The sequence below is a fragment of the Meleagris gallopavo genome, chromosome 6 (genome assembly GCF_000146605.3).
Source record: "Meleagris gallopavo isolate NT-WF06-2002-E0010 breed Aviagen turkey brand Nicholas breeding stock chromosome 6, Turkey_5.1, whole genome shotgun sequence".
Classification (NCBI taxonomy): domain Eukaryota; kingdom Metazoa; phylum Chordata; class Aves; order Galliformes; family Phasianidae; genus Meleagris; species Meleagris gallopavo.
Window position 1 is genome coordinate 27,364,812 of NC_015016.2, and position 25,872 is coordinate 27,390,683.

Below are 25,872 nucleotides of genomic sequence, written 5' to 3' on the forward strand. Positions count from 1 at the left end.
ACTCAAGGTTGTCCTTCAGGTATCTGGCATCTTAAGTTGCATTACAGAACAGTCTGCTTTACCACCTTCAAGATTTTCAATTAAATTATTACCAAAGCTTCCTTTCAAAACATCCTAAGACCATCTTGTGCATACTTGCAACTTCAAATATGTCTTTGACTGTCTGTAAAGATAAGTTCAGATCTCTCTCATACTTTCTCATGATAGGCATTTGATTAAGGAACTTTATTAAAGTTTGTATGGGCATGACTAAACATGATGTTGCCACATCACTCACATTACTCACTCCTCACTTTAAAATCTGGATCATCTGTGCTACTTCCATAGTGAAGGGCATTCATCTTCCTCGTAAAAAAAATGTGATTGCAATTCTTCAAGACAGAAGACTAAAAGAGGCAATATCAGTGCCTTGTAGACTGCCTGCATGCGGAGTGCTTTTATTTTATGGCATTCCTTAGAAGATAGATATTCAGCTAAATAATATAAATAACATAATACTAAATAATAAAACTAAATAATACTACTGTCATTATTTACAAATGATGCAAGAACACATACGGGACATTAAATAAATATCTGTAAAATTCACTTGCAGGATCTCCAAAGCATTTTTTCAAATATGAGCTTGTAATAATATTAAAAGCAGTCTTACAAATAGTTCAGAGAGCTCAGCAAAATGTTTAAACTATTTTCTAAAAATAACTGTCAAAAATGAAAGCAAAGTAGAATAACTGTTTTCATCCTGATAGCAATTTTGACTGCAGTTAACCATTATAGATCTTGGATGTAAGTTTTAAGACTACAGAGGGTTCTTAAATTGTTTTTTAAAAGTCAGTGCTTTCATTAAAGAAAAAAAAAGTATTGCAATGACAATTTATGTTTAAGGGAGACATAGTAGCTTAATTTCGTTAGGTTCTTGTATTTTTATTTGTATCCTCAGAAGAAATAACTCTCATGAAATGGTAGAGTTGCTCAAATGAGAACACTGAATGGCACAGGTAGCTTCCGCAATATAATTCTGAACAAGCACTGTATGAGCTCAGCTCATAGAATCGCAATGATACAGCTTTGTCTGTTTAAAGGGAAAAGGAATGCAGCTTTCTTTGAGCCTTATCTGTATTTAAAAACTAGTTTAGCTGCTCAAGTAAATAAGGCATTTAGTAAGAACAAACTTCTGGGTGCTTCAGCTAGAAAGCAAAACTTTTTCTCTTTTCCTCACTTTTTTTCCTTCCAGCTTCAGTATTTGCTTCCACTTTCACAGTTGCATTTTTAACTTCGCGCATCTTTATAGACAAGCAATTATTTCACACTGTTCATCTCCTCAGCCTGTACTGATCAGATGAACGTGTGGTTTGGTTCTTCGTGGCCATTTAAAAGTTTCCTCCGAACAAAAGAAGCAATCTCAAACTCCATTCCCACTAATTCCTTTTTTTACTCAGTATCTCTTTTATCTTCAACGAACTGAATTCTCTCGCTCCCACTCCGCCTCAGCATTTACGCTGTATGCTCTAGTTCCATAAATCCACTGTCTATTCAGTAAGCAGAACTGTGTCTACAGTGTTATGTACATGCCACAGCCTTGTCTTTTAACACTCCCAGTGTTCTCAGTCTAAACGTCTCCTTCACATTAACTACAAAGGTTAACTTGCTGTTATTGTCTAGAAGTTTACACTTTAGGGACTTTTGTGAGAACTTTTGCTACTGAGTACCCTTTCAAAGGCTCAAACACCGTTCCAGTCCAACAACTGTAAGAGAGTCATGCATTCTCTTCAAGGTTCATTAACAAAACACAAGTTGTCTTTTACATGAGACCAGCTTCAATCCAATGACGGGCCTTAAAAACCCACATTCTCTTAGTTACTGCTTTTTCCAACTGGTTTCCATGTATCTTTTCCTTTAAGCAAATCTGACACTAGCAGAAAAGATTTCCTGATTTTTTTTAAACCTAATCTTCTTGTGATAAAGTGTTCTTGTCTTCAAGCCTCAGTTATTTCCTTTGTCTTATAATCTTGATGCCGCAGCAAATATTTTTACGTAAACTGTAATAGAAACATATGCTAGAGAAAAACTTCTGAGAGACCTGGGGCTGTTCAGCCTGGAAAAGAGAAGGCTCTAGGGAGATCTGGTAGTGGCCTTTCAGTATCTAAAGAGGGCACTAAGAAAGAAGGGGACAGACTTTTTCACAAGATCTGTTGTGACAGGACTAGGGGAAGAGATTTCAAACTAAAACAGGGGAGATTTAGATTGGATATAAGGAAAAAGTATTTTACAATAATGGTGGTGAGGCACTGGAAAAGATTGCCCAGAGAAGTGGTGGATGCCCCATCCCTGGAGACTTTCAAGGTCAGGCTGGACTGGGCTCTGTGCAACCTGACCTAGCTGTAGGTGCCCCTGTTCACTGTAGGGAAGTTGGACTAGATGGCCTTTAAATGTCCTTTCCAACTCAAATGATTCTATGACTAAATAAGATCAACATTCACTAGAATTTGTTAAAATAAACACAAAAGAATACATGTGGTTGTATAAAGTGGTAGAAAAAAATTGTGGTTTTCATTCGTATATCATAAATATCAATAAATATGAATAGCTCTGCATTAGCATTTACCATTAATCAGGAAGTCTTTTATTTTAAAAATTCTAATCCATTATTGGGAAGAACATATTTTAAAATGCAGACTGATTCATGAGAAAAAAATGTAATTAGGCCAAAATCATCCATCCAAAAATATTTCTAGACCACTCTGTGTAATTAGAATTCATTTAGGGAAGTAAAGAATTTAAAGAGCTTTGTATAAGAATCCTTATTTCTTCAGCCTGTTGAAGTAATTGTATTGAGTAAATACATGCAGTGGCTAAAACAGCCGCGTAATTCATGATCTGCCATCAGTAAATACCAGGAGCTCTAAAGCTCCTCTAAAGTTAGTCAAGCAATCCTTTAATATGTTTAATTGATAATGTTCTGAGAAAGTTGCCATGGGTCATATGATTTTCTAAGCCCAAGAGTTTAACATTACAGTGGTCCTTTCTACCACGACCAAGGAACCAATACTGTATTTACACAATAGATGATACATAAACTTTAATAGGTTATGACAAGCATTGTATTTCAAGACAATTAAAAATTGCCTCTAGTAGGCATGAGACTAAATACCTGCTGAGTTTTACCACACAAGAAGTATTGTTTTGAGCAGAAATGCCTGGATTATATTACAGATATAAAATAAAAAATAAACTCAGAAATAAAGAAAACAAGGCCAAATATTTATTTGTGAATGATCTCATTGCACACCAACTCCAGCACACTAATTTTATCAGGAGAGCTGAAGCTATTTGGAAAGGCAATTGCTATCAGTTTGCTTTCAATTTTTTAACATAATAGACAAACAAAAACAGATAAAAACAGAATTACAAAAATCAGATAAAAACAGCTATTAATCTCATAAACATTAGAAACCAAAAATGCTGCATAATTATGAGATTCCGCTGAAAATAACATTTCAAAAAGCTTAAAATTACAAAACAGTACTAATTTGTGATCAAAAGATCAAAATCCAAGATGTGTATTCACATGGATTCAGTTAAAAGCCAGTCTCTGAATCGTTAAATCTAAAGACGACTTTGCTAGGTGCTACAAAATGTTACTCTGAAAGTAATGCCTCCTATTTATTTCCATGGAAACTACAACAGATACGAACAGCACAATAACACCATTTGATAGAGCAAATCCTCAGCTACAGAATACTCTTTTTTGACAGTCACCACCATGAGCTCTGCATTCTTGCCAGCAAGAGCCTGCATGCTGCACTCATATAAATCTGCACCAGCAGAAACGACCCACCGTTTCACAGCAGCTATGATGGCATTACTGTTAGGAAAATGTTGTCCATGCAGTCCAACTTTCACTGCACTCACATCCAGTGTTTGGTCTCTTTAAGTGCTCAACTGCTGATGAATGTCAATGGGTACAAATTTTTCCATATTAAGGATTTCAACTGCACACCTTTGCTTCATACACACTTTCATGTCAGACACCATTTTGTCAGACTGCTCGTCAGCTGCCATCTGTCACATAGCAACAAAACATAAAGGAATACTGGTGGGAATGTTCAAACTCTACTTCCATACCACTAAAATCTGCTTCTGACAGTATGGGCTGACACAATAAAATGGGAACATTACTTTTGGAGCAGAGTTCATTGTTTGCTATTCTTTTTAATGCTTATTTGTTTTGTTTTTCTCCAAAAACCTCTAATTGCATAGGCTACTTTAGTTGTGCAATCGAAACACTCAATGAAGCTAAACATTCAACAGAGTGAATCAGCTTTATGTTAAGTGTCTGGCACTAGCCATAGAAAAATATGCATATTTACAGATAGAAATAACTACGTTTTTGCTATTTCTGCTTGCTTTCTAACAATCTGGCTCACTGAACTATAAAGCCCAGCAATCACTTGCTGCTTTTGTCTTGAATGTTTTCTGAACAATGCCTCAGGATTATATCAGCTTTTATTCTACTTAGGCACCAGACTGCTAAAAAGTAGAATCTCTAGGCCTAAAACCTGCTAAATCTCTGTGTGATTTCTCTAACCTGTCTGGCTTACTCCAACACAACAATACATGCAAAAACTGTTATCAAAATCAGGATTTCTGTTTCTCCTTCACTCCCTTTACAGTCATAAAAGAATCTCTTCTTTCCTATAAAGTGATTTAAGATCAGGAGCCAACAACTTGTTTGAGCATTATAGTTGGATGTCCCTATCAGGCAAATGTAGCATGGAAAGGAATGTGTTCTGTTTCATTTCACATTCCATACAGCATTTTGCATCTGCTGCAGATGCAAAATAATTTACCTGAGAAAAATTCTTGTGTGGGAGACATTTTTTTAAAAAAAAAGCATTTAAAAAAATCTTCTCTAAAGGAGAAAATAACTTGATGTGATATATAAGCAGAAAGACACTAAATGAAGACTCACGGATTTTTATGTTTCATAAATTGCAACCTAATCTGATTTTGGTAATGAAAGATAATTTGTGAAATTATTACTTGAATTGTCATTGAAACAATGTATTACAAAAAAATATTGTTAATAAACTATGTAGCTCTGTACTTGCATTGGCTGTCTCCCCATGCACTGAGAACTACAAGATAACTCGATAGATTTAAATTGTTACAAATTATACCTAAAAAGAGGGGTTTTTTTTATTTTACCTCTGAAGAATTATGACAGCTTCTCACAGAAGGAAGTTTATTATCTTCCTCAACTCACTTCACGTCTTGCAGGTTTGTTTTCAATTTACTTTTGGGTCTTTACTTATTTAGGGCAAAAGTGCTAAAGGTAAGTAACATATTTTCTTAAAGACTTTTCTTACAGTCTTCAATTGTCTTCTATTTAATTTTTACATTCTGAAATTTTGTGTATTGTGCAAATGTAAGGAAACACTGTATGCCAGTCTACCTACTTCCAAGGGCATTTCACTGTCACAAGGAAAGTCCCACAAAACAAAGTGATAAATTTAGATACGCAGTGTTTCGTTATATCCAAAAAGGAGCATTCTTAGATAAAATTTTGTATTTTTACAATTACATTCTGTTCTATTATAGTTCCAAAATCTGTAGACTAAAAATATACAGAAATTTTTTAAACTCTGACATTTCACATCAAGCACAGTCCTACTTGTTTAAATTGAGGCACATATGTTATTTAAACATGATATGTTCAGTGTAAATCATTGGAAATACAGTATGTCAGTGAACAATCAGCCTTTGGTAATCTCATTCTGTATTACCACACAAAGACGTTAATGTTGCCCCAATTAGTTTTTTCTATCTGTGATCATGTAAACATCATATACTCCCAATAATGTTGTTTCAGATGCTGTTGGGATGGAGCAATAAGTCCCAATGATGTTGGAGCTAGCAGCTCCCGCTGCAAGCTGGCATTCAACACAAAATAACACTTTAGCTTTCCTGAAATAGTTGGCAGTGTGCTTGATCTGGGCACAGGAATACTTTGTAAGGTATCTGCACACAACACTGTGGTAAAAACTTAATATTCCAGAAGTAAATCTTGTTCTGACTAGATTTAAAACTAGCATTATACCACTGTTACACAGTTTTCAATTGATCATACATTGCTGAAGGTATGGGATCAAGCTCAAGGTCCCAAAGTTGCTCTTACTACTCGATGCATTTTAAAATTCTGAGCAGTGCTCTCTAAACAATGGCACACGTAATGTTCAGCTTTGCTAGTAAAGTTAAGGTAAACATTGACAAACTTACTACAGCCTTGACCGTAGACTGCAGTCCCCATTATAATGAAGTTTTAGCTAAATTTTCAGTGTGATAGACTGAAACTCAAAGTTTAGGAGGCTTTTATGGAGATGCTATTTAACAAATGCCTGATAGATTGGACTATTCACAGATGAGGCTTATAAATGCTCATTAAATTAGAAAGGCAACAATCACTTAGCTCGTATATATTGTGAGAAAGGTATTTAAAGTTAAAAGAAAAGCATTTAATGACATCTGAGTATTAGAATCAAAAACACTGTATAAAGCTATTCAAAATTGCTGCCCTCCTGTCCTAGCAACCACACCATAGACACCCAAAAGGCAGCTTGGGTCTGTCCTGGCTGATTGGCTCAGCATGCAATGTGAGCAGTGCAGAAACAGCCCCCAGCTCTGCTCTGGATTGCGCTACTCCTGGGTATGCTGTAGAATGTCTCCAGGTACCACATGTACACAGTGGAGAGCACTCAGTGCACTTTGGGAAATGTCAGGAAGTATTTCTAATTATCAATATTTGAGCAATGCTACCTGTTCAGGCCAGCCTGCTCAGAATTTAGCACTGCTGATATTTTCTTTAGTTGAAGGACATGAACAAAATAACATCTGGAGATATTTAACAGTTCCCTTCGCCTCCTAATAAATGAATGCCTGAGTTGATGATTCACTGCTGCAAATTTTCTAGTAACTGGCAACTTTCTGTTGCCAATTATTTAAATATCAAAATAAAATATTTGCTCGAAGCAATAAAAAAAAAAAAAGAAGAAACAAAAGAAGAGCTGGCAGTTATTTCTTACATTATAAAAAGCTTGACTCAAACAGTTCATCCAATTAGCAAAATAGAAAATTAGCTAAAAGATACACTATGCAATGTGTTTAACCCTGTTTTCTTTTACAGTGTGTTTTGCTTTCCATTCCAAAATAACTACTAGCAAGAGAGAGAAGGATCCATTTCACAAATCCTTCCATCTGGCACAGCATCCCTTGCAAGAGTAACTGAACACCAAATGCTTTCACGGGAGTGAGACCACATCCGTGAGGGGCATGGAGGGCAAAAGAACTAACAGATATGGTGTTTACTGGTGAAGCTCTGGAGCAGGTTGCCCAGAGAAGCTGTGGATGCCCCATTCCTAAAGGTGCTCAAGGTACTCAAAGCCAGGACTGGATGGGGCCCTGGGCAGACTGACCTAGTAGGTGGCAACCCTGTCCACAGCAGGGGAGTTGGACCTGAATAATCTTTAAGGTCCCTTCCAATAGAAGCCATTCTAAAATTTGATGATTTTTACTGGACTGAAAGATGTCTTCTCCCAGGAACAACCTCTGTACTAGCAGGATCAAAGCTTTTTAGGTTTCACTTATCCAAACACAGTTCATTCCAGCTCCCCTCTACTCAGTACCAGTAGCCCAGAGGCACAGCAGTTCGGTGGGAATTTCTGAGTGAAGATGAGACAGAAAAGGAAATGAGTATAATTCAGAGTAAATAATAGAAGGTAATAGGTGGTTTCACTGCTGAATGGAACAATGGAAAGGGTCCATTTGCCTACCAGAAGGACAATGCTGCTGCTTTTCAAGGCAGGAGAGCCATGAGTGCATGAAACTCACGTGTACATGAAGCCCATGTATCAAAAGATTTGGATGGATATTTTGACAGAAAAAGAATACCTCTTGCAGCTTCCTAAAGCCAGATGTCTTCACTAAATAGGTCACCAGAACAGGAACAGGTCAATAAAACAAAGCAGTTGCTGCTGAGGACCCTGCAGTCATACACTGCAGATTTTGGGAATTATAATTCAGACCACTTCAAATCTGAGCCCCAGATCAAGCATTCTTACTTCAGCAGTTCAGAGGAAAGCCATCCTACAAATCTTTGATTTCCAGCAGGTATTTCACTTGGATACTCTCAGAGGAACCACATCACCCTCTTGACTGTCACATACAATGCTAGGCAGTGACATATGTTTCCCTTATAGGCCTTGCATCTGGAGTCAAAGACTTACTTTTGTTTCTCTTTCTATTTCTGCTCTGCATCTTTCTGTCTTTGCTTGCACAGAAGTGCCACCATGATGCTCTCAGGAGCCTCCTCTCAAGTCTTTGCAATACTGTTTTGTCAATGACAAATATGGAAGGAATTGCAGTGCTACTTTTCCAGCCATGGTTGTTACTCCATGAGGATACCACTCCAGATGAACTGACTTTAGGCTTCTTGGAGGCACTTCAGTCTGGGGAGGAAGAAATACGTAATACAACTTCTAGCAGCCTCTACCAGCACTCCTGCTTTGTCTCATCATCTGGAGGTGCCAGAAATATCTTTGGACATGAGATGGCAGATACGGTGTGCACAGAACTTCTGAGGCAGAGACACAGTCACAGCCTTCTGCCACCAGCTTGCTTCATGACATTGCCATACTATGAAATACCATTATGACTGACTCTCTATGATATACCATACTAGTTATCTTGTTCTAAAACTAGAAGTTTGCAGTAAAAATGAATAGAGAATTCCTACAGGAATATGTGCTGCTTATGCTTTTCAGCAAATCTACACATTTAGTTCAATGCAGTTGGAATTTTATAATCTTCACAATTTTAAAGGAGAATAGTCCCATCATTGCTTTAATTCATTTTTATCATCTTGCAAAACGTTGTTAACATTAATGACAGACTCTCTACTGTCTTCCAAATTAAGAGTTTTACTTTGTTAATCTCATTTTTGCAGCATCATCAACCTGTGTTCAAAAGGTTTTCCTTTTGAAGAGAATATATCAGCATCGCTGCAGAATTTTGTTAATTGACACTGCATTTTTTCCCTTAGCATCTCAGATAATAATTAGGTCTCCACTGAACATCTTTTTCAGTAACTGAGAAACACTTTTTAACGTGCATACTCTGTGAAGTCTGGCACAATCACTTTTGTAATTGAGTAGCTGTTAGGGATTCATTTTCTTCAACAGAAACATACAACTAGAGGAAATATCCATGGTCCTCTATTCCAAACTCTTGCTGCTGAAAGAACGGATATGACGTTCACTGCCATTCACAAATTGACAGAGCTTTTAAAATATTAATGAAATGAAATTAGTGAAAATGAAATCACAGGTTGGTTTGTTACCTTTCATCTTTGTGTTTTAGTACAGCACTGAATTTAGACATTAAGTAGTTCTTTTTCCTCAGTTACACAATTCTTTTCAAAACTCATTACTTTTGCTCTAAGGTTTTATTTCTTCTTCACTAAATGAATCAAACTCCTTAAAATAAGCTCTAACACATCACAGCTTTACTAGAGCTATGCACAGACAAGCTTCTTGAAATACTAGTGTACAATTACTACAGCAACATGGATCTTAACACTGACTAAACACACTGCTTCTCCCAGCCATACACAGAGACAAACCCTTCACTCTCCTATGTTCCAAGCTCCTATCCAGTCTAACTGAATTTAGCTTTCTTCCACATAATTGACTGAAAGTCACATGGTTTACATACACTCATGCATACTAGTATAAAGTATCAAAATTCTGAAATACTGCACAATTACTCTGCATGCTACAGAAGAGAACAGAATTTCAAATGTTTTCTTTAAAGACTACGATTGCAATATATCAAAATTATGCAATATATCTAACTAATACATTTAAAAGAAACAAGAAAACCTTAAAAAATAAACTTCTCAGCCTAAGATTCAGCACAATATAAAACACTTCCTCTATTTCAAGCTCAAGATGAAGAATTCCCCACCACTTTTTCTTTCTTCCAAATCTGATCATTTGTGTTCACTCCTCCCATGTCTTTTAACAAAAGATAATAGAGCCCAAGATTTGTATCTTCAGATCTGGCCAGACACAGCATTCCCCCACACAGAGCACAGCTTCAGTGGTCCTGTCATCAATCACCGATGCAGAGAAAGGAATATGAATACTTTCTAAACCTAATAGCTTGATGATACTTGAAAAGAGATAAATCACTCTACAACTATCTCATAAATATCATTCACTTGCAATGAAAGCAATAACAATTCCAGTAGCGTATATAAAAAGCTAAATAGAAGAAATATCTATCACAGATTACGGGCAGAATAAAGACATAGAATAAACAGTTAAAAACCTCTGAGAGGAACAAAATTAGTAGATAGGCAAAATAAACTTAAAAGCTATAAAACACTGTTGGAGAAAAATGCAGAATCACACTAAGATCTTGTGAATTAAAGCTGAGAATCTGCATGCATTTCACTCCTGCAGACACTTGCCCTAAGCTACTACATTTCTGAGAGAGTGTCTGTGTAAAGATTTGCAAATTAACTTAACTTGAGTTTCAAGAACTGTTACTCATCATTGCATCTTGTTTTCAATGAGGACAGTTAAAAAATTTTAAATGCTTCATCTGAAGACTCTAAATATTTGCTAACTTGACACTAATTTTGATTCCAAAACAAAAAATTGATTGAAAAACAAAAATTAAGGAGCGTGGTCGGCCAATTTCATGAGAATTTTGAAGAGAAAACTATTTTTTCTGTCTTTAAAACTCCTTTCTGCCACTTGGAATTTTTATTAGAGCTCTTTCTGTCTATTTGGTTGTACTAAAAAATATTGCATCCTAGTTTCTTCTCTAGTGAGCGACGCTGATAATCTCCAGCTAGTGGGAAAAAAACAGCACAATTAGAACATAACCTGCATCACTGATGCTTCTATTTATATCTGACAGTTGCAGCAAAATAGAACAGTTCCCTAGTTGCTTCCACTTTACCCTTCGATATGTCATAATGAACAGACACCATTAACAATAATTAAGCATTCAATCCAGCTAGGAAATAGCCATAGTTGAAAAGTGAGAAGCTTGATGAATTTAACAAGTATTCTGAACACATGGTGTTTCCTCGATACTGTATGCATTTCTAGCTCTTGGAAGGCCCTGAGCGTGCCTGCACGCACGAGCATGCGTAGGAATGTCTTGTTTCAAAATAAACATTAAAAACTTGGGTAATAAATATATAATTATCATCCGGATAAAATCAGATGCCTAAAATTCTATTGCCTCTGAGTATAATTACAGTAATAAAAATATTGCTGACTGATGAAGAAATACTATTTATGCTGCAGGGATTGGAAATCAACACTTATTTTTTTATACCCAGCCACATAAAAAAATGCTGTCTTCATTACAAAACTTCACTGATATATAAAACAATTCATCTCTTCTGGATTTCTTCTTTCTGTTACCTTTCTTCCATGATTTATACTATATCCATGATAATAAATTCATCAGTTCAACATAGTACTTGATGTTTATTGGATAAAACATGTTTACATAAAATGCATGCCCATTGTCCTAAATCATATTTTCTTAAAATATATTTTATATGTACTAAAATATTATCTCAGTAGATTAAAGCAAACATTTCCAAGCACATCTACAAAGCACAGCTCTCAGAATTGTCCTATCTTATTTTAAAATCACATCTTTAATTTTATTTTGCTCATAAATCCCTGGAGTGAATATTAAAAAGATGGTCTACTTTACAATTGCCAAGTGGAGATACATCATCTGAACTGCATACTTAAACTTAAATGCTTTAGATCTTCCAGAAAATTAAAATGCTACTAGCGTTTCCATCTATATTTATGAAGTACATATTGATAAAGTTTCCAAGTTCTCTCAGTAGGGGTAGAAGTGCCACTCTCACATTCAGAGATTGTGGATATTGCAGTATCTTTTCTATTCTCACGGGAAAAGTTTTGGGCATTAGTCTATATGTGACTGAGCCATCTCATGATCACTTTTACATTACATCACTTATCAAGAAAAGGGGAATGAAATCTGCTGTGCTGTATGAATTTTCTATTATAAAATCCAAAGACTTCATTGAAGTGGCAGAACTCCAACAATTAAGGACAAGTGATTTCATACCACTGAGGACTCACTTTTTCACTCCCGCAGGACCCACTGGGGGAGAGCAGAGCATTGACAAATCAGATTGCTTACCTAGTGCTGAACGCTACTGGGGCTAGTAAAATGACTGTGGACTCCATAATCTATTCCACACTTAGCTATGTTCATTGCTGCTCTTCTACTCTCAGTTTTGTGTTTCCTGCAACTCCCAGTCCTGTCTTGCCTTTATTCTCCATCTTCCAATAAAAATATGTTTAATCCTAAACAAGTACAACAGAATGCATATATAGATGCATCACCTGGCTAAAACTGGATTCATTTGCAGGAAAAGATTCCCTTACATCATCTGGCTGGTGACCCCCCTGCCAGAATGCAGTTTACTTTCAATATTAAGAAGAAAAAGGGAGGAAAAGATTTTAAAATAAAGTTTTCTGCATTTACTGAATCTCCCAATCCATTTCCGAGCTCATGGGTCCGATGGGAGAGCATGGACTCTATTAAAGATCCATGTGAAAGGCCAGAAGTTAGGAAGCTGAGATACTTGAGAGTAGCTGCAAAAGTGGCAGTGATGATCTAACACACAAGAAACGATACTTAATAATCATAATAAATGTAAAAACAGGATTTTGGTCATTTTCCATTAAACACGGTGTTAGGAAAGCTTACAAGCATTTGCTAAGTCAGCGAACAAGCCACACAGCTGAAAACATTCCATATTTTAAATTTACTTCCATCTCCCAGGAGAACCATGCAAATAAGAATATTCCTTTTCTAATTAGAGAACTGTCATTATGCTTAGTTTGAGTCCTTTTCCAAAAGGTAAAGTTTATCAGTCTGTTTTGAACAGTTAATATTTTAGTAAGATGCTGTTGGGAACCTCAAAGTTGACACAATATTTTCACAGTCTCAGAATTTCTCTGAAAAAAAACAAACAGACAAACAGAAATGGTCGTGCTGATGCCTCCCTTTATCATTCTGAAATGAACTGTAACTAGGAAAGCACACAAACAGAATAAGCACTGATATAAGTAGCAAAATCTCTATGGTTCAGGTGCCTGTTGAGAATGAGGCAGCAGGGTTGGAGTTCAAAGAACAGCTCTCTATCCAAAAAGCCACCAAAGTAAGTCAGTAAAAAGTGCTGAATACAGAGTAGGACTTCAGTCTTTCTCCTCAAAACTTAGGTAATCGACTTCATTTTGAAGTGGATACCTGAAGCTGGGTATCTTTTGCATCTGTGAACTCTATGAATTTCTCCTAAATTTTTAAATATATATACTTTTTTTTTCCTGTCAAAAAGAATTCATTGGTTTCAATTGGAGTGAGAGAAATGCAAATTCAAATCTGATTTAAAAGAGAAATTTTTGTTCACATATACAAAGGTGGTATTTGTCTACATTTTTTCTTCCGCTAGAAAGCAACTTCAGAATATATACCTATCAAGACTTTCTGCCTCCTATTTCACGAAGCTTTTGGAGCATAACTGCTGCTGTTGGTATAGATCAAAGACAGGTAATAGAGCCACGACAATTACATAACACTGCATATAATTTCTTGTACACAGGGAATTCTTGATCACAAGTCTGATAGAATTAGTTTACAATAGGACTACATACAATCAAAAAATTACTTCAGATAAAGCAAATGAAATTTTGCAGAAAAAAAAATTAGGAAAAGTTGAATAAACTCATTACTAAGCCTAAGAGATCAATAATGAACTAATGAGAAGTTGGCTCTTTGAATGAACAAGTAGCAAGGTACTTATTTCTCCGAGCTCAAGGATGCATCTCAACAGTCTCACCAAAGTGATGCCCAATAGCGTAGTTTAGAAAATCCATAATGCAGTCCTAATTATCTTTGTTCAAATTAGCCACCTAGCTCATTCACACCTATAGTCCGTTTTTGCACATTAAAAAAGAGGTGGTTATTTTGACCTAAGGGAGTTTTCTCTAACCTTACACAACATGACCATTCTACATTTAAGTGAGAGTGTTGGCCAATTTTACAAGTATCTTGTACTTAGTTTAGTTACCAAATGAAGCTGAAAAATAGAGATGACACAAATTGAAACTAAACACAACATATAAGGATATCAACTTGCTTACAGAGCACCCTAAAGCTTACAGAAATAATAAACATGCTACTACTAATGATAGTAAAATGATAGTAAAAAAAAGAGCATATTGGATCAACATCATAGGACTGTATTAGCCAAGACTAATTAACACCGAAGTAGTCAATGATAAAGCTTATGCTATAAATTAGCACCCTCAGAGTTATTTTTCCAACATTCCTATCCCAAGTGAATCTGATCTTTCACATCCCTAATTATGCTGGCAAGTACTATCTTAAACACAGCTATTCTTCTAGAAAACAGTTCATACTTGCAGCTCTTACATATCTACAGCATGTGGGTTACAGCTGTGGTTATACTACTTTGATGGGTTCATCAGTGCTACTATACATGTTTAGGAAAAACACTATTTTAAAATAAATGTCCTCTTCATTCTTTTCCTGTAAATAAAAAGCTGTCTTAAGTGTGCTATATTGCAGTGCTTTAGCCTGTGATGGACTTTGACCTGAAGCAAGTAAGAGTGTCATTTTCAAAATGTAACATGAAGAAAGATCCTGCTTCTGAAACAACATATAATCATACATTAGTGTGATTCAGGCAGGCAACTGCAGGAAAAATAACAGGTTGCTTTTTAATAAAAACCCTGAACATTTCGGTGCATCTCAGTATGTATTTGAAAAGATACTGCTCATGTCTCTATTAACTGAAAATGCGTAGGTAATAATTAGGCACTGAGCCACTCAGCCTCCAAGCAGTTTATCTTAACTTTGTAATGTGAATTAGTACAAAACATATGCACTTGCTGAATAGAAGCGGAGAATGGCCTACTTTGTAGCAGGAGTTAGATGAGGAAAAATATCCAGAGTTAGTTACATAATATTTCTTCGCCAAAGAAAAAAAATCAGAAATAGATTGGTACACCAAAAAATGTGTGTTTTGGATGAGCTGTATCTTGTCACTTATGCAATATGGACAAGAGTACTAAAACCAACACAGAAGGAGGGCAAAGATAAGAATGTTCACTTAAATTAATAATCCTGCATGTAGAGTGTGGATGATGAATCACATTTTTTTCTCACTCTAATTTCTGAAGCTCTGTATATGTTAGCCACTGATTTTGTCCAGCACTAAAATATCAAATCAAGCCCTTTTAGAACAGACCACTTCCAACCTCTCATAGACAGAGTAACAAGGAGCTGTTGGCACATAAAATCATACCTGCTCTTCTACTACATACACAAGCCCTACTAACAAAATAAGTACCACATACAGAACTAATAACTAGACAGAACAGGCACACGTCTGCTATTTCTGCCACAACCTGTGAAAAGCTGTTAGAACAATATTAGAATTCTCAGCAGCTACTTTCCTGTGTTCACTGAATTTTATCCTCTTTCTCATTCTTGCAATCAACCATTTCAGCAAAGAGATGATATTGGTTGGTAAAATGGCTTTATGCATGTGACAGAAAGATGTGTTTTTTTCAATTTGTGTCTACCATTTACTATTGTAAATCTGCTAAATGTTAATTCTCAGTTCAAAACCAAGCAATTATTAGTCACAGATTACAACTTTCTGAACATGTCTAAGAATTACAAATCAGCAATTTTCACAGAAACTTCATCTTTTCTCTAAAAGAGAATTGCATGTCTATCACAGTATCAAAGTAATCACAGATGATCTACTTATTTCATGCAGGAAAAGGCATAGTTTCTATCAGACCAAACTTTCCCTGCCAGAGAGAAGTATAGAAACTTAGAAGTGACCTACCGCCTCCCACAGTGACTGACCTAAAACCATGCTTAGAGTCACATTTAGTTCAGGCTCTCCTGTGGGATTAAATATATAAGTACAAATTTACCAGAATATACATATTACATTAATAATCTGTTCTATCTAACTTTGCATTATTAAAAATGTGCACACAATAAACTAGCATCCAGTACACTCAATTTGTCCTAAAAATGTGCTTTCAAGCATAACAAAACAGACAAGTAGTTTGGGAGAAGATGCACAACAAAATTCTTGCCTAAACGCATCTCCACTCTCAGACCTCTATTCCATAATAGAATTCCAATAACAGTAAGAGTCTTTCCTGTGGGATGATGTAATACTCACCCACATAAGGGATGCTTAAGTAATGTTTTCACCATAAAATATTTTATCTGGGAGAAATACACTATGCCAATATAACTATAAAATAGTTTGAATTCAAACTTTTCACTGGAACCTTTTTCCATTCAAATTTTCAGATAATTAATCCCTTAACACCAATTACTATTGAACAGATTCTGAAATAACAAAATCAGCAAGATTGTAGTTGCATGCTTTTATTTGAACGTCAATAATTCAGTCTCTTCAAATGAATGTAATTATTTTAGGCCATAATCATTGCAGTATGCCAACTATTTTTTCAGAAAGGAAAATAAGATTAAATTCCTGCCTAATGAAAGCATCTGGAGCATTTTATGGATGGCTTCAAAAATTCAAAAAATGAATGCAGACTCTGAAATGTCACACATTTGCTTCAAATTTTCTTCTGACCAAACACCAAGTACAAATGGCAAGCTCCTCTGCATTCTATCTCAGAAACAGATTCAGGAAATTTCATCTCTAACTCCAGGCTACTACATCATGTTTTATGCATGTTTTATCCCATGTCTTACATAACATCCCTTGTCTTAAACCTCCAAGAGTTACATTACTATGCAACATACACAACTGGTAGAAGAGAGGAAACCTTTCCATTAAAATTTCTTATAAACAGAATTTGAACAAAGTGCCCAAGAACAGTACCTCCACGGCTATTTTGACGGGGTGGTCCTGAAAAGAAATAATTCACCTCATGCAGAAGGAACTGACGTCTTTTCTTTCAACAGCAATACTAGCAAAAGAGGGAGGAAGATTACTCACAACACCAGAGAGAAAAATGTAAATGATGTCACTTTTGACAAGAGCAACAACTTAAATTCACAAACTTCACAAGCTTCCAAAGACAGTCAATGACACAATTCCACAGACTAATCTTTGTGCTTTAAACACTGCAAGCACAAAGCACACTTTGAGTAGAAAAATCAAAAACTGAACTATGGCACTAGAATGTGACCCAGCCCTAATGTCAGTTTCTCTCATTTCGGATAATGAAAGATCTTGCAGAACAGGAACAAGCTTCTAAGACTGCACAACTTCGGGACATAAAAGTTTTAGTGCACTCAGGCTTAAAAAGCACACTTCAATTTACTGCTTTTTAGGTAGGGATCATACATTATTTCTCTCTCGGATGTTTTGCTAAAAATTTTGTCTCCATAATTCACCTGGACTGGTAAGTATAAGCACTGAATACTGCAATTAACTACACAAGTCAGAGATACTTAGCATGTGTCACCCCTGGAATGGAATAACTGAGTCAGTGACAAAGCTGAAGCAGAGGGTCTGCTAAAAGTGAGCATTCACGCTGCTGCCAGCACCATACAGGTCAAATCAAACTCAAACGTAAACAGTCATATTTTTTAAAAGATTCTGCTTGGTGGAATCTTCAGAGATCAAAACAGTTATAAATCAAGCAGACTTACTGAGTACACTGTGAAGTAATGGGCCTCCACCTCTCAAAAGAAAATAGGACTTTTCTGAGCTGGCTGGGAAATCACACTTGTAAGGTTTAGAATATAGTTAAAATATTATTTAGAAGGATGAATAAAAATTAGCTCAGGAAAATAACAGTACAAAGACTTTTTTAAAACCAAATTTAATTAGCTCAGACTGCAAATGCTGGAGATTATAATACAGTGTTGACATCTTCCACCTCTTTTTAGTCCAAGAAAATTATAGGAAAATAAGTTTCAGAAAATACTTTGCAAAAAAAACTGAAATGAAAATTAATATCCATAGATATTTTCCTATGACCTCTCTTTCTCTGAACAACAGGGATATTTAATGAGATACATCAATATCTCATTCTACTTCTGCTAATCCTACCAATATTTCTGCACCTCCATGTTTTAACAGAATTTTTACAGTAGAGTTTAATCTGATTTCAATTGCTACGCAACTTAGACTGTCTTGAGATATGAACATATCTCCATGCCCAAATGCTTCAAAACCTACTTAAATGAAAGCCCTAAATGTCTGGAGACATCTCACATTAGTGAGATAAGATGCCACAAAGTTCAATTCTGATAAACCTAAATGTTAAAAAAGTAAATAGTTCACAGCAACCAGAAGCAGAATGCACTCTCAGCTGATTTTAGCATTTCCTATTGTTTTTATCAGTAACTCTGAGTAAACAATACTTACTTAAACTAAGCTGTAGAAGTTACTGATTTCCTGATAATTTTATTCCTAAATCTTGATATAGATTACTTCTATATTACTTCTATTTTCCCAAACAATGTTAAGAATTAAAAAGTTCATCAATACCTGAAGGCTGTGCACGGGGAGTAAAGTGTATTTTTCAATCTTTAATTTATCGGGCTTTTGTCACCAAGATTATTTCTATCACACATCATTTTTTACACACTTCAGCACCCAGTAAGTTCCATAATGGATGATTTTCATATGATCAACCTGATTTAAGCAAAAACAACATGACCTGTGGCTTAGTAACTCAAACATGAATAGAAATCTCAAATGCTGATTCCAACCACTGTAAAGAAATACCCAAAATTTAGACTGGGACTGGATTTCTTGCTTCCTGCTTATAAGTAGAGGGAGAGGGTGAAAGAGAAAATTAACACTCCGATATAGACTTGATGGCCATTGCCTCCACTGTACCAATTTGAAGAGCTACCACACTTGACAACTGCAGCAAAAGACACAGAATGACTTCAGTTACTAACAACGTACAGTTTGATGGGAATTTCTTTTGGGGTTTAAATGGCTGAAGAACTTCAAAAGCTTTCCTGGTCAAATATAGTAACAAAAATCCTTATGCTACAGATTGTGTTGTGGGTTAATCCCAGGAAGGCAGACAAGCATCACAAAGGTGTTCACTTGCTCCCCTCCAGGACCCAATCCCATGGGACATGAAAAGAGGAAAAGAAGAGTAAAAGCAAAAAAAAAAAAAAACAAAAAAAACCTCTGGTTTGAGATAAAAATTGCTTAATAAGCAAAAGAGAAGTGAAAGAAAAGAGAAGCAAATTATGCAAAGGCAATTACTCACTATCTCCCATGGGTAGACAGATGTCCAACTAGTTCCCAAGAGAAAGACAGCTAACCTCCTCATACTTCTTTCTCTCCCTTTTTATTGCTAAGCATGAGATTACGTGGCATGCAATACCTCTTTGGTTAGCTGGGGTCAGCTGTCCTGACCGTGCTCCTTCCCAGATTCCTGCATCTCCCTTGAGCCTACTTCCTGGTATCAACATCAGTAGTTGAGCTAGCATTAACTCCATAAAATCCTATTTGTTTCATGCTTCAGCTATAAAAATTAAACTTTGCATTGATACAATAAAGTCTCTGGGGAACAATATAGCAACCTTCCAATAAAGATGAAAAGTCTCTTTATCAAGGAATGTAGAGATAGGACATTCAGAGAATGATGAGATCAGGTTGCCCAGAGAAGGCGTTGATGTCCCATCACTGAAGGCATTCTAGGCCCAAGTTGGATGGGGCACTGGGCAGTCTGATTTAGTAGGTGACAGCCCTGCCCACTGCAGTGGGTTGGAGTGAGATGATCTTTAAGGTCCCTTATTAACTAAGCCATTCTACAAAATTAGGGGAAAAAAAAATATGTATATATATATATATGTATAAAAAATTTCTGCCACTTTTTTTCCTTAGAGAAGTACACACAAATACAAAAAACCACGAGGAAATGAACACAATAGTTAGTTTGTAACATTTTAAAAATGTCTCTTAAGCATATCTAGCAATTTTAATAAGCTTCTTTTTTTTGTTTTGCTCTTCCATGTATTCAGAGCTAAAGCCAAAAAAAGCAGATGTATACATCTCAATAGGTGAGTATTTTGGATACCTGTTAAATGATGCCTTTGGGGAACAGCATGTAAGAAAAGTGAGAATAATAATTTTTGATGCTCTTGGTCTGATGCCCAACTCACTCCAGGAGTAAAAAAAAATGTAAGCACTCTTTTAAGCCAGGAATTGCAGCACTGTTCACAAACAAATACAACGGACGTCACATGTTTTTATTAAGCAAGTTAGTAATGGAAAAAAAAATTAAAAAGCAGTTTGTTTGCAAACAAAGCTGTATGTCAATATTCTTTCTTTTTAAATGTTTATATGTTTCCAATAAGAGATAGTAGGTCAACATCAAAGTTTTCTTAATATGGAAAAAATGTTAGATAACAGATAACTAATAACAGATTTAAAGATCAAACTCAGATTTGATACTCATAATATTTGTTTTTGCAAATGGTTCCAATTCAGTGTTTACTCACTATCACACTGAATTATCTGATATAATTAAACCATACAAACAAGCAAGTTAGATAAGTGTGTATCTCCCTTCTCCAAGAGAACTTGCCATTTCCCCTTTCAAACCCATTTGTTCACCAAAATTTTACTCTATGCTTTTAAACTATTCTAGAACAGTATTATTTTATACAATTAAAATATCCATAAAAAGAAATAACCAAGAGCCATTGCTGACTAAAATTTCCAGAGTGGTTGAACTGGGCTATGAAATCAAGGAAAAGACCAATTTTATGAAGGCTAGATTTTTAAGGATAAGTTTAAGTGCCTTTGGCTGACATGGTGATGTCCAATTAAAAGTTCAGGAGTGAAATGAGTCTAAAATATTAATGTTGGCACCATAAGTCTGTAAAAGCATAAATTAATAGATATTGATACACATATCTCTTAATAAAGCCAATAGAATTTGGTGGAAAATCTTGTTAGATATATTTTTCTCAGGTATACCTATAGAGAGCTTTTGTCAATTACATACAAAATCAAAAACACTTCTCGATTAAAAAAATATCAGGTAAGACTACATTTATCCTTCTGTACTAAAATTTCCATTGAACATCTGACTTATTTCCTTGTTTGTTGTTGACTAAGTTGTAAAAATCTCTACATAAACAGCAAAAAGCGTTTCCACATTTGATGCAAGGCAGTCTCTACCTTTCTGGTTGGCAGAATGCATTTCTCAGTCTAAATGGTTTACTTCAAATAGTTTCTATGAGTACAAAAGATGCCGGATTGCCATTTCTTTTTCCCTGCAGCTGAAGCAATTGGCTGTTATTGGAGACATGGATAGTGTTTGTTTCACCACCTCTTTGCTGTCACCTGAATTCCAAACACTATTTTGATGGGGAGAGTAAAATTCATCAGAATCACTGATTAAAAATGCTTTCACTACTTTTTATAGGCTTCAAAGCAGAAAAGGAAAAAGAAAAAACAATTTTTCATGTGTTTTTAAAAAGTGTTTGCCATTTGTTCTTCTCTAATCAAAATGCAAACATTTTTGCCTATAACTATAGGTCCTTCTCAATTTTGATCAAGAACAGGCAAGAATCCTTCCTATAAATCTTTCCATGTCCTAATTAATCCCCTTTGATTTTCTTTTAGATGAAGATTCTATCATTAATCATACAAATCACAAAAATAGATACTTTGCAGGAAGAAAAAGAATTACATACCTTATACTGGATAAGGAGACCATAAACCAAAACATTTTTCCTTTTCACTTCCCTTGCAAATTTCTTCATTCTAGTTAGTTCTTCCAAATCAATGCTGAAAGGAGTATTTTCTGAAGTATTCAAGTGAACCTGCCAAAGAACAAATTTGAAAAAAATACACTTTTTCAAATTGTGTTATTTTAGACTTGCTGTTTTTAATATCTCATACCATTGTTACACACATACAAGAACACAGGCAAGACAAGGTTTCTCTCAGATTCTATTCAGGTTGAGTTCCATCACTCACATATTTAGTGACATGTATTTCTTTTCAAAGAACTGTGAAATCAATACACCAGAACAAAGCAGAACACAATGTTGTAATTAAATAATAACTAAATTAGAAAACAAACATTCTTTTCTAAGTTCTAATTTATCTTTCACAGATTTTTACTTATCAGGATAATGAAGAAATAAAGATGTTTTTCTCAAGCATCTTAGAAGTTTTCCAAATGGGATTCCATTCTTCAAAGGTTTATTTCAAACTTACTAACTTCTCAGTGTAGCATATTTGTTGCCTAAATTGGTTTCGCTTCAATAAAATACTTCATGCTTAAAAATAGAAACTACTTCAATATAAAATATGACTATCCTAAACTCCTGGGCAGGAAAAGGCAGGTCTCACACCCAGTGGAGATGCTGCACAAACAATGTGAGTCTTAGAAAACCTGAGCTGGGAGGTAAGAACTAACTAGCTTAGGGTTCTCTCAACCATTTTCCAAGATTTAAGCATTCCCACAGCTTAATCAGTTTATTTCACAAAGTTCCTGTTAACTACAGAAATCAAAATTAAGGATGATTATTTGTATATGTAAAATTTAAGCATCTCTTAACAGTAGAAACTTTTTCCATTAAAATAAGAAAATGTATTTTCTGGCTAAATAGTTCACTCCATATAAAACTTATCTTTAAGTAATATAGAGAGGAAGAAACAGAGGTAGCTTGAAAGAGCTGTGATTACCAACCACAGAGTTCCCTTTGTACCTTATGTTCAATTTATCCTGACAGATAATATGCATTTACTCATTTTCTCTTCCTACATTTTTTAAAAAGCTGTTTATTGTGTGCATATTCACGAGTAGCAAAGCTGTCTTCTTCAAATACACAGGTGGAGATTAATTTCGAAACACTCATAGTTTTGATAAGGTTACTTTCGACAAAAAAGCAAAGCTTAGTATTGCTCCCCTATGGATATTTACAAGAAAATTTTAAGCCCGTTGTTTTGAGACACATGACCTAACTCATCAAGATTTACTTTTACACTGAAGTGCAAGTGCTAGCAACAAAGAGCTGAAGTACTAGAAATCCTTTATTTCTGCACTACCAAAAATAGAATAGGATCACTTCTCTTCAGTTACATACTTGCATCTACAAATGTGAACATAAATTATTATGAAAAGTAGTATCAGTTTAAGAATACTATTATTATGGGTATAGCAGGGTTGGATTGAATATTGGTGTGATGCAAACAAGAAGGTGAAGAAACTGCATGAAATTTATCACTGCACTTCCTATTTCTCCTCTGTACAATAATCCTGTTGTTGCTCCAGCTTGCAGATGCTGCAAAAAGCTCCCTTAAGAACTAGTACAAAGGACAATCAATGCAAAGGAGGTACATGGACTGAAGTCATTATTATGTCCAGTGCAAGATCATCCTTATACTAGGATCATTCTTCCCAAGCTGGTTAAACAGATAATTTAACACAATAGTAATACCAGTAATTTTTACATCCAAAAAAAGTCAAACACTAGAAGGAAAGATAAAATTGGTTCTCAATTATCAAAACGTTACAAAAAAGTTACAAGTATTCTGAAATCAAAAATAGACAAGAACTTTCTGATTATGGAAAACTCTAAACTGTTCTTCAAGCTGAAAACAAAATGTTAGTGATTACAAGAACAGAATGGAAGCAGTTAGCTATTTTCTTTGTTTATCTTTTCAATTCTTCACAAAAAGGAACCATTTTACTTTTGAGAGTAGATAAGAACAGTGCTTCCAGTACAGACAGTACCTAAAACATATGCGTATAAATGTCATTATATTGCTTAAACTTCTGAGTCACTTTGTCTGAGAAATATTTATTTGCCCTTCTACAACAAAAGAGAAGTGACCCATAAGTCACTAACAGTACATTCAGATTCTATTAAATTAAGTATGTGACAAAAAATTAAGTATGAAAATAAAGCTGAGAATCTCACTTATAAGCCTTAATGAAGAGGACACTCAACATTAATTAAAGACTGCTGAAAGAAGTTTCTATCTCCCAGACATAACATCTGTAATGAGTTTTAGGGATCGGAAGTTTAAAGGACTTAAACAGTTTCCAGTAATTAATATGAGACTGATTAGTTTAGCTAATATTTTAGTTATTTAAAACATACTTTCCAGTCCACCTTCAACCTTTTCTTTCAAAAAGATAGCACATAATTGTACAAAATGGGAAAGTGTAGCACAAAATGTCTCTTTATATTATGATACTTCATTGTTTAGAGCTTATATTTACAAATACACGTATCTGTGTTTTAAATGCTACCAACCGCTTCCACTTAGTCGTAAGACTTTTCTCCCACTGCCTAGTTTTGGGAAATTCCAAGTACTTGTTAGGAACATGTTAGGAACAATAGAAGAATTATATTGCCTGGACAACAGCAAAGGAACTAAACATATCATTTCCTCTCATAGAATCATTGAATCGTTAAGGTTGGAAAAGATTACTAAGATCACCTAGTCCAACCATCAATCCATCACCACCTTGTCCTTAAATCTACACTTTTCTTGAACACCTCCAGGGATGGTGACTTGAGGTTATCCTAAACGGTGTTCACTGAAGTAAGCTGTGCATGCAGCAGACTGCTCAAACAAGTACACTCTCATTTAAAATGGTGCTGGATACTACAATGACTTTGAGATCTACTACATTAGGGATAAAACCTGAGGTTCATGGTGAGTGTGTTACCATTATTTGCATCCATATCTACTTCTCATGAAATATTATGCCGAGAATATTGTACCTGCAATCATTTAAAGTCCCAACGTTCCACATTTCACAGGAGTTAGATAATTTTAAGGTCCCTTCCAGGCCAAACCAACCTATGATTCTACCATTTTAATTGATTAAAAATTCTAACTTTAACTGCACACCCTCGAATTTTAACAGAGAAATGTTTGTTGACATACTTGATGAAGGAAACATTCTCAGACCAGTACATTCTGCACATCTACTAGAGCTGTAAATGGGCAAAAGAATTGAAGGCATGTCACTGAAAATTCAGTAAAATTAAAGATCCACCCTGAACTTCCTCAGAAAAAAAAGTCAGGGAGAAAAAAAAGTGAAGAAATTAAGTTCTGAATTTTAATATCCATGGAATCACAATATTTCAGTACATAAGATAACACAGGCAATGATACCCGTTTCTTCATTTGGAAAATACTTGATCTTCATTATTTCTCATTTATTTATTGGCCCAGTAATAAAATTTCAGAAAAAAAAATCAGAAGTAAACTCTCAGTTTTGGCTCCAGATCATTAGACTATGCACTTTGGAAACCATTAACGCTCCATGTAAAATTATTTGCCTGTTTTTCAAGGCTATTACATAGGGAATTAGACTATAAAATCATAACATTTTATTATATATTGTTGTTGGATAATGTAATATAGTCTAGAGGCATACTCCTTGGTGAGATATGGTATTAATGATGCTCATTCAACCCAATGCTTCTTATCTCTATTTATTAAGCCAGAAAATATGACAGAATTGTAACTGGTTAGAGTGCAGAGACTTTCAAATCTCCATTTTAACAGACTAAGTAAAATAAAAGTCACGTACAGCTGTATTCAAAGAATTTCAGCCAATATACTTTTGCCACATATCAGAATATATGCTTCAATCTCACGGCATTTTGATAAGTATGTTAGTTAAATTCCTATGTACTTCACAGTTCATTTTTAATACTTGATACAGAAAAGCAATAATTTTTTTTAAAATTTTTAAG

General features: G+C 35.1%; 1 protein-coding gene across 1 annotated transcript in view; it reads right to left on the reverse strand.

The window, feature by feature from the left end:
• Window positions 1–25,872, reverse strand: part of CRPPA (CDP-L-ribitol pyrophosphorylase A) — a 99,951-nt gene that overhangs the window by 14,596 nt on the left and 59,483 nt on the right. Inside the window, exons 10-11 of the mRNA XM_031553916.1 lie at window positions 21,838–21,966; window positions 20,211–20,346 (exon numbers count right to left, since the gene is read on the reverse strand). Coding sequence (XP_031409776.1) covers window positions 20,211–20,346; window positions 21,838–21,966 — 265 coding nt within the window. The remainder of the gene's footprint in view (window positions 1–20,210; window positions 20,347–21,837; window positions 21,967–25,872) is intronic.